The sequence below is a fragment of the Argentina silus genome, assembly GCF_951799395.1.
Source record: "Argentina silus genome assembly, chromosome: 5".
Taxonomy (NCBI): domain Eukaryota; kingdom Metazoa; phylum Chordata; class Actinopteri; order Argentiniformes; family Argentinidae; genus Argentina; species Argentina silus.
Window position 1 is genome coordinate 3,415,692 of NC_139659.1, and position 10,000 is coordinate 3,425,691.

Here is a 10,000-nt window from a genome sequence, read left to right on the forward strand (position 1 = left end):
TGGATGTAGGTGGCATATATCTTAGCAATAGAACTACACACACGGGCTCAGGAATATGGGACACATCTTTACATACTGTGGAACTGAGACAGGAATCCATTGACACACGCGCTCAAAACGTCTTTCTTCGGATAGTGTGAACTATTCATTATGAATCGGATCAAAAACCTTCAACATAGATATTAAGACTCTGGTCTGGTTTGATTGATCCTGTTCTGCTGTAACCTACTGAATGGCGACACTGACAAAAAGTTACTCGTCATTGCTGAATCCCGAAGGACAGTTTTACACTGTGTCACAGTGCATTCGATCGTTGGCCCCCATTGGACACTCTCACTCTCACACTCTCTCCCTCCAGGGTCATGACATCATCACCTCAGCTCGGCCAAGAACAGACATTTTCTCTGGAGTTGTGACACAACCGCACTGTCGGCCATCACAGACACAGAACACCACCGTGACACACGAAGAGTTGTGCCTAGCAGGGTTTGAACCTGGGTCTTCTCTGGAGGGCTACATGACTATGTCCATTACAAACATCACAACACCATCACCACAGCTGCTTCTCTGACGCACTGAGAGATGCATAGAGATATCTCTGTAGTGGAGGGACATTGTGACATTGTGACACAGTGACATAGGGACCTGGCCTACAGCAGGGCTCTCAGTAGCTTGCAGGCCGCCTATAAGTAGCTCGCCAAGCAAAGGACATACAATTTTCGCGCTGAAAAATTCCCACAAAAAAAAATGAATGAATGAATACCGAGGCAGTGCCAGTCAAAGGGCAAGGAACACAACATTTTCATCAGGAATCAGAGAATGAGTCTTTGTGGCGTCAACGGAAAGTGTGTGTGCTCGATATGCGGTAGCATTGTCAAAGATGCCATGACGCATCGCCGAGACATTGTTCAAAGTCCACAAGAACGGGAGAAGAGAAATCTTGTCTGCCGTATCAGACTTTCAACTTGGGGCGAACACAGTTGGTCGGAGGATTTCTGCCCTTTCGGGAGGCGTTCAACAACAGCTACAACGGGGTCTAGGAGACGTTCAACAACAACGGGGTCTAGGAGACGTTCAACAACAACGGGGTCTAGGAGACGTTCAACAACAACGGGGTCTAGGAGACGTTCAACAACAACGGGGTCTAGGAGACGTTCAACAACAGCTACAACGGGGTCTAGGAGGCGTTCAACAACAGCTACAACGGGGTCTAGGAGACGTTCAACAACAGCTACCACGGGGTCTAGGAGACGTTCAACAACAGCTACCACGGGGTCTAGGAGACGTTCAACAACAACGGGGTCTAGGAGGCGTTCAACAACAGCTACAACGGGGTCTAGGAGACGTTCAACAACAGCTACCACGGGGTCTAGGAGACGTTCAACAACAACGGGGTCTAGGAGACGTTCAACAACAGCTACCACGGGGTCTAGGAGACGTTCAACAACAACGGGGTCTAGGAGACGTTCAACAACAGCTACCACGGGGTCTAGGAGACGTTCAACAACAGCTACCACGGGGTCTAGGAGACGTTCAACAACAGCTACCACGGGGTCTAGGAGACGTTCAACAACAACGGGGTCTAGGAGGCGTTCAACAACAGCTACAACGGGGTCTAGGAGACGTTCAACAACAGCTACCACGGGGTCTAGGAGACGTTCAACAACAACGGGGTCTAGGAGACGTTCAACAACAACGGGGTCTAGGAGACGTTCAACAACAGCTACCACGGGGTCTAGGAGACGTTCAACAACAGCTACCACGGGGTCTAGGAGACGTTCAACAACAGCTACCACGGGGTCTAGGAGACGTTCAACAACAGCTACCACGGGGTCTAGGAGACGTTCAACAACAACGAGGTCTAGGAGACGTTCAACAACAACGGGGTCTAGGAGACGTTCAACAACAACGGGGTCTAGGAGACGTTCAACAACAACTACAACGAGGTCTAGGAGGCGTTCAACAACAGCTACCACGGGGTCTAGGAGGCGTTCAACAACAGCTACCACGGGGTCTAGGAGACGTTCAACAACAACGGGGTCTAGGAGACGTTCAACAACAACTACAACGAGGTCTAGGAGGCGTTCAACAACAGCTACCACGGGGTCTAGGAGACGTTCAACAACAGTGACAACGAGGTCTAGGAGACGTTCAACAACAACGAGGTCTAGGAGACGTTCAACAACAACGAGGTCTAGGAGACATTCAACAACAGCTACAACGAGGTCTAGGAGGCGTTCAACAACAACTACAACGAGGTCTAGGAGGCGTTCAACAACAGCTACCACGGGGTCTAGGAGACGTTCAACAACAGTGACAACGGGGTCTAGGAGACGTTCAACAACAACGAGGTCTAGGAGACGTTCAACAACAGTGACAACGGGGTCTAGGAGACGTTCAACAACAACGAGGTCTAGGAGACGTTCAACAACAGCTACAACGGGGTCTAGGAGGCGTTCAACAACAACGAGGTCTAGGAGACGTTCAACAACAACGAGGTCTAGGAGGCGTTCAACAACAACGAGGTCTAGGAGACGTTCAACAACAGCTACAACGGTGTCTAGGAGACATTCAACAACAACGAGGTCTAGGAGACGTTCAACAACAGCTACAACGAGGTCTAGGAGGCACGTGCTCTTGGTTTTCGATCCAGTGTGATGAGTCAGTTGATGCTAGTGACACGGCTCAGAGAGGCCTGGTCAGGAGTCTGAGGAGTCGTTCAGTGACTTTCACAAGCTGGAACCCGGTGTGGCCTTCATCAGCCCTGTGTGGCCTTCATCAGCCCGGTGTGGCCTTCATCAGCCCTGTGTGGCCTTCATCAGCCCTGTGTGGCCTTCATCAGCAATCCCTTCCTGGAGGTGGACATATCTGAAGTGTTTGAAACACCGAGCGAAGCTTTTGATGTGGACGCTACAGACTTAGTTGGAGCTGGAAATGATAACAAAATGCAAAATGACGTCACGCTCAAATCGCATCACTCTGCCCCCTAATCTTTGGAGCCTTGTTGATCATGGAAAATACACCAACATCTGCATAGCTGCACCCAAGTCTGTGTCTGGCTCAACATGAGGGGAGGATGTATAGAACAGAAGGGACAGCATTCAGACTGGAAGGAGAAGAGAGTTAGGAAAGAATGAGCGGAATCCAGTGACACTAGAGTTCAAAGGTCACACACATGGTTGGCACATGTCTATGGCGGAACACTCAGTTAGAACTCCATAGCCTGGAACTGCCTGGCCTGGAACAGCTCAGCTCAGCTCAGATACACAGGCCAGAGTTGACCTCTACAGATGGGCTCTAAATTTCCTCGAAGAGGGATTGTGCTCTGATCAATGTACCTGATTCCCAGCTGCCTTCTTCTTGCTGGCTTGGCTGCTCCTCTGCTGGGCACTATGGAGGGGCAGATTAGGTTAAATTAGATTAGATTCAATTTGATTAAATGGAGGGGGACTGTGGAGGGGGAGACAGATCATAGATTAGATGGCTGGACTCATTAGCAACAGGGGAATCATGATGTACTGTAATACCGGGACTGAGTTGACAGACTCTCATACAGCCTTCCCTCACACCACACATACAATCAGTAGACATGTACAAAAATGATCCTTATGGGAAACGTGTTTCTCATGAGGAGATGTATGTCCAACATGACTTGAGTGTCGCTCTAGCAGGACAGGAGATATGCTCGTTCAAAGACAAGTGGGGGACAAAAAGTCTAATTAGCCGAAATGTTACATTTATGGCATTTAGCAGACGCCTTTATCCAAAGCGACTTATAACAGATACATTTATTTACGTAAGTGAATCATCTATCCATCAGTTATCATAAAATAAAGCAATCAATGCTCAGCCCAGGGGCCATAGGCAGTCACAATGCTAGATTTTTTAAATTTATTTTTTTAAACTTGTTTATCTAATTTGCGGAGCTTATAGGTCCTTATGAGAAACGTGTTGCTCATGATTGGCTGCAAATATGTACCAAATGTCCTGACTCTAGCTCAAACCGGACAGGAGATATGCTTGTTCAAAGTTTAGAATTTTCAGTTGTCTACTACGGCACTGCCAATCAGTGTCATCTTTCATGGTGGGGGACCATGAGATGAAGCAGGCCAACTCACTTGGCGAAGCCAATGAAGTCCTCATGGTTGGTGTTCATGTAGGCCAGCTCAATGTCAATCAGCAGCATCACCTGGATAGGAGGACAGGTATTGGGTTGAGATTGTGGTTGGTTTAGAGCTAGGAATAAACACTGAACAAACAGTTTAAGATGAGGGATACGGAAGTGTGTGTGTGTGTGTGTGTGTGTGTGTGTGTGTGTGTGTGTGTGTGTGTGTGTGTGTGTGTGTTATTACCTGGTCCTTGGTGCGATTCTCGCGGTCTCTGATATGCTGGGTGACGATTCTCTCCATCTCCTCTCTCAGCTGGGGGTACTGGGCCAGCTGTGGGGACAGGGCAGAGTACAGCAGAGGAAACATGTGGGTGGGGGGGCACAACCCAGGGACCACACACACACACACACACACACACACACACACACACACACACACACCTAAACACACACACACACACCACAGCGCATTCCATACTCTCACAAACACACATGTTCACCACAGCACATCACAGACTCTGCTCTAGTCACTAGAAACAAATACACAAACCACAGTATTGGCAGTTAGTCTGAGTTAATAATGACGTGTCGGTATATTTCCAAAAAACTGCAAAGTCTGTGATGAGGCCATGACAACATGGAATATTCCCCCTCCTCCTCAGTGGCACAGGATGGCCTGTTTTCACTAGTTCTTGGTCCACACACCAACACAGATGTTGGTGTGTTCCCAAAACAACAACAGGCAAAGCCACAGACACATACAACTGGAGAGAGGGGTGGTGGAGGAGGAAGGAAATCATACTGAAAAATCACAAGTTAAGAGACAAACACACTGACTGACGCCTCGTGAAGTGACAATGCATCCTTTACATTGGTGACATAAGGTCATGACATCACAGTCCCGTCCAAATCAATGAGGCTCTTCTCTCTTCCTGGTTTGATTTACCACTTCCTGGTCTTGGACTGGTTGACAGTGGACCACACTGAGCTCAATAGGACCGATTGATAAACTGTAGACAGCTCTATAAAAGCTCTCTATAAAAGCTGTTCTCAAGACTTTACAACTTCAACAGTATCTACAGTAGTCCACTGTCTGGCACTGTACCATAGCGGAGGCTGGCGGAGGCAGAAATCGGAGGACGGGGCTCATTGTAATGCATGGAACGGAATGAGGAATGGTATCAAAGAATGGAATGAGGAATGATGTCAAACACATATGTTTGATACCGTTCCTCATTCCGTTCCATGCGTCATTCAACGAGTCTGTCGTCCAGTGTGTCCCTCCACCAGCCTCCCCTTGTGCTGTAATGAACTATCAGTTGTGCCAATCGCTTCTCCTCGTGCAGAACTGGGACGAGCGACACATATTTGATCATTTATTTCTGCATTTGATACCGTTCCTCATTCCATTCCATGCGTTACAGTGAGCCCCGTCCTCCGGTTTCTACCTCCGCCGGCCTCCTCTGCCTCCCTGACGAGAGGACTCATTCATATGTCTAACTGCCTACAGTGCTGACGCCTCATTTGACATGACAGCTTTATGTCTTGTCTCACCACAAGTCCTCATGACTTCTGACAGGATGACATAAACATGTATTTATATGACTTGCTGTGCTACGATGCTAATTAGACACTGAATCCCTGGTACTATCAGCAAATCAAACGTGGTGATGGCCTACAGGCAGGAGAAGGCAGACTGAGGATATTTTTAGGAAGAAAACAAGCCCTGTGTCACTGCCATGATGCATTGTCACTTCCACGTTCACAAATGCACAGCACCGTTCAACAGCCAGTTAGGATCCTTCTGTGTTTTATACAGACACAGAGATGCAACAGTGCTCAACACACACACACACACACACACACACACACACACACACACACACACACACACACACACACACACACACACACACACACACACACACTCATGCAATGCATGGGGAGCAGGCGGAGGAGGAGGAGGAGGAGGAGGAGGAGGAGGAGGAGGAGGAAGAGGAGGAGGAGAGAGGGAGCGGAGAAGTTTAGAATGACCTCTTGTGGATTTTCTCTCTTTCTTTAGAATTGAAATTTTTCCAGTCCGTACACCAACTGTTCTAAATATAATAGCACTATAATATAGGCATGTTAGCTATCATCTCTGCTTCACGTATTCACCTCCATTTTCTCCATGTTTTCACGACTCGAGACAAAATCCACAGGAGGACAGTTTTTTTCCCACCAAAAAAATCACACATTTGCTTAGTAAGCCAGACATGGAGAGGGTTAGATACAACGACATTGAAGACAGAAGAGAGAGAGAGAGAGAGAGAGAGAGAGAGAGAAAGAAGGAGACGTTTCAGAGATGTCCAAGGAGCCTCCTGTTAGTACATGAGTGGGACAGGATCTTCCCACCTGCACAAAGCTGTTACTGGATGGACTCAAATCATATGGACACACAGGGAATGGATGACTGACAACACAATGGAGCAGAAATGAAGTAGAATCTACGAGGAAAACTTAATCTGATCGGGACAGACAAACACAGGCAGATATGGAAGGGTAATACTCTGGTATGCTTGTTAAAATGACAACAAACTGGGACTATTTGTTCAATTCTAGAACTATTTGGGCCAGAAATCATGAGGAAACACAAAAATGACTAATAGTGTGTTTGAATAGGAAATTATAATGAGAGAAATACAAAGTACGAGTTATAGGGTCAGTAAGGATAGACCGATAGTTGCTGGACAAATGTGTTTGATGTGCCGCATCACAGCAATAAAGAGAGCAAAGACAGATCTCTCACTCTTTCACAGCTGTTAAAACATGATCTGTACTATCAATGTGAAATGAATGACAGGACTGGTTTTTATATTCCATCATCATTATTCGGACCATGTAACATATTTATGAGTGCGCGCCTTACACCTTACATACATTTATACACATGGCAAAGTGTGACAGATGTTCACAATATCACATTTATAAAGATGCTGATATTTCATCAGTAATAGTGTGTGCTGTTAAGGGGGAGGCTGGTGGAGGTAGAAATCGGAGGATGGGGCTCGTTGTAACGCTTGGAATGGAATGAGGAATGGTATCAAAGAATGGAATGAGGAATGATATCAAACAAATATGTTTTGATACCGTTCCTCATTCCATTCCATGCGTTACGAGTCTGTCGTCCAATGTCTACTTCCACCAGCCCGTGTGCTGTTATGAACAGCTTGGTGTCAATCACAGTTGTGTCAATCGCTTCTCCTCGTACAGAAATGCGATGAGCGACACATATTTGATCATTTATTTCTGCATTTGCCAGCTAACATAGTGACACACAGAACATATGTCTGAATGCCACTGAATACCGATGAGAGAGTTGATTCTGCTGTGAGAAAATAACATTGATAACATGTCTGTCCTCTGTCTCAGGCATCCTATTCAACGTCTCTATCGTGTCATTGTTGCCATAATGGACCATTATTGATGACAATGCTTCAAGAAAGCATTGTTGTTGTTTTTTAAAAAGAAAAAAAAAAAAAAGAAAGAAAGAAAGAAAGAAAAATCGAAGGTTTCAGTGAATCTGCCTTTGGTGTCCAAAGGTATCGTTGGGAGTCCTACTGTAGGGGCATGCATATTTCCAGATCAACTTCATCACACAACTCCACAGGACAGCACAGTACACAGGACAAGACCAGGGAGAGGACAGGACAGATGTCCACGTGGGGTTGGTTGGTCATGAAGAAGAGGAGAAGATGGTGGAGAAGATACCAGGACGTATAGATGAACGTAGAGACTGACTGACAGATGACAAATCCATGGGGAGACTCCCTCGCTTGTGTGGCCTTATGGTCTACAGAGAGGGAACCTGGTGGAGGCTGGTGGGGGTAGAAATCGGAGGACAGGCTCATTGCACTGTAATGCATGTATGGAATGGTGTGTCTGATACCACTCCTCATTCCATTCCATGCATTACAATGAGCCCATCCTCCGATTTCTACCTCCACCAGCCTCCCCTGCTACATAGAAGGAACTCATAACTAAAGAACTGCAATAAGTCAAGTGGACCACGCTATATCCACTCTGTCTTTTAGTCTGCGCGTTAAACAATAATTAATAACATAACTTTGAAATATAATCTGATCATATAATCATATCAATAATAATATATACAATAATGACTGATAATCATCAAACATTCTGAGGTAAAATGTGAGTCCAGTTGCCTCTGATGTGCTAGAAGCTTCCTTGTAGCCTACAACACTAGTCTTCTCTTCTACCCTAGAGATCTCTCGCTTTTGCTTTTTTTGAAAGTCCAGCCATCGGTCTACCCCTACCTGTATGGCCTTACGACAGAGTGTGGAATGATGCCACCTGTTGGAAGACAATGGCCCTGCGCCTGAGAGTGACTGACGTACAGGAAGACAGAGAGGCCTGGGGGTTTTTCCTTATGGGCTTTTACCTTCTCACTACATTTCCGTATGGTGGAGGTGAGTTCACTGGCTACCATATCTATACACTTCAGAGTGGGCTCCTTCAGCTTCTGAATCTGCTTTTTCACTATGGCCTCGAAGGCCAGGTCAGGGGTGAACAAGCCCGTCCTGTAGGCCGGCATGGAGGAGAGAGGGAGAGGGGGAGAGGGAGAGAGAGAGGGAGTGGGAGGGGAGGGGAGGAGGTGTGTGTGTGTGTGGGGGGGGGGGGGTGAGGGGGAGAGAGTAGAGAGGGGGGGGGAAGAGAGAGAGAGAGAGAGAGAGAGAGAGAGGAGGAAGAGGGATAACAACAGTAGCAAGGGAAGAGATGGAAACAGAGAGATGGAGAAATGAAGTGGAGGAGAAGTGAAGGTGGAAGTGAAAGAGAAGAATGACAGATTGAGAGACAGATGAAGGAGAGGAAGAGTGTGTGTGTGGGGTCGGGGGTGGGGGAGTGGGGGAGTGGGGGGGGGGGGGGGGACAGCACAGAGGGAAGAAAAGGCAAGTGAGACATTTGGTTTCCCCTGAAGTCATTCTAGGCTAGCACTGAGGTCCCACTCCATCCCTTCCTCCCTCCATCCCTCCATCCAGAGAGAGAGAGAGAGAGAGGGAGAGAGAGAGAGAAAGAAAGAAAGAAAGAGATGGAGAGAGAGATCCCAGTCTGCACCACTCAGAGCCATGAGCCGCGAGACCACAGCTGTGCACCCCAAAACTTACCCTCTCCCTGACCCCCATCCCTCCATGCCCCTCTCCCCCTTTCCCCCTCACCTCCTCTCCCCCCGCCACGGTGACCACACAGAGCCAGGACCACAGTGTGTATTATTCCACACTCCCAGACCCTCTGTGGTCAGAGCGTGGTCCGACAGTGAAATAGGATTTCGGCCCACACTGGGGCCCCTTTTGGCTCAGTGTGTCCCTCAAGGGCCTCCGTAGCAAAACTGTAGCCCGTGAGGAAAAACCTCCAGGGGTGATGGTTGCCATGGCTCCCGTCCTGTCTGCTTAAAGTGCAGGTGCACAGCGGCGCTCTCGTCTCACACACAGGAAGTTTGGATGCGGGTGAGGTCAGAGGTCACACAAAATGGCTGCCAGCCAGGTACAACAACCCCCGTGACAGTTTGATGATGTCTGATAGAGTGTGCTCAATACTCAAATACCTGCAACTTGACAGAACATATTGAGATATCGGCGTATAGAGTTAGATCATCATTGTTACTCCAATATTTGTTGAGTTTGTTCCCTCTCTTTCTCCTATGACTAAACCCTTCCAAGGCAGCCATAGAGCAGTGACCCCCTCCCCAAAGCATCCACCCTCTCCCCCACCCAGCACAGCATTCCACCACTCTGCCCCAGCCCCAGCCCCAGTCACCCTGACTGGTCCCAGGGCACAGGGCACACACCCCTACCCTGCTGCTCCAGAGCGCCCCCTACTGTCCACAGACAACAG

General features: G+C 47.9%; 1 protein-coding gene across 1 annotated transcript in view; it reads right to left on the minus strand.

Annotated features, from left to right (window-relative positions):
* The window catches only part of dnm1a (dynamin 1a), a gene marked incomplete at both ends in the record, with an annotated part of 48,249 nt that overhangs the window by 13,509 nt on the left and 24,740 nt on the right, over nucleotides 1-10,000 (minus strand). The window contains 4 exons of the mRNA XM_083669969.1: nucleotides 3,339-3,390; nucleotides 4,119-4,189; nucleotides 4,353-4,439; nucleotides 8,550-8,688. Coding sequence (XP_083526095.1) covers nucleotides 3,339-3,390; nucleotides 4,119-4,189; nucleotides 4,353-4,439; nucleotides 8,550-8,688 — 349 coding nt within the window. The remainder of the gene's footprint in view (nucleotides 1-3,338; nucleotides 3,391-4,118; nucleotides 4,190-4,352; nucleotides 4,440-8,549; nucleotides 8,689-10,000) is intronic.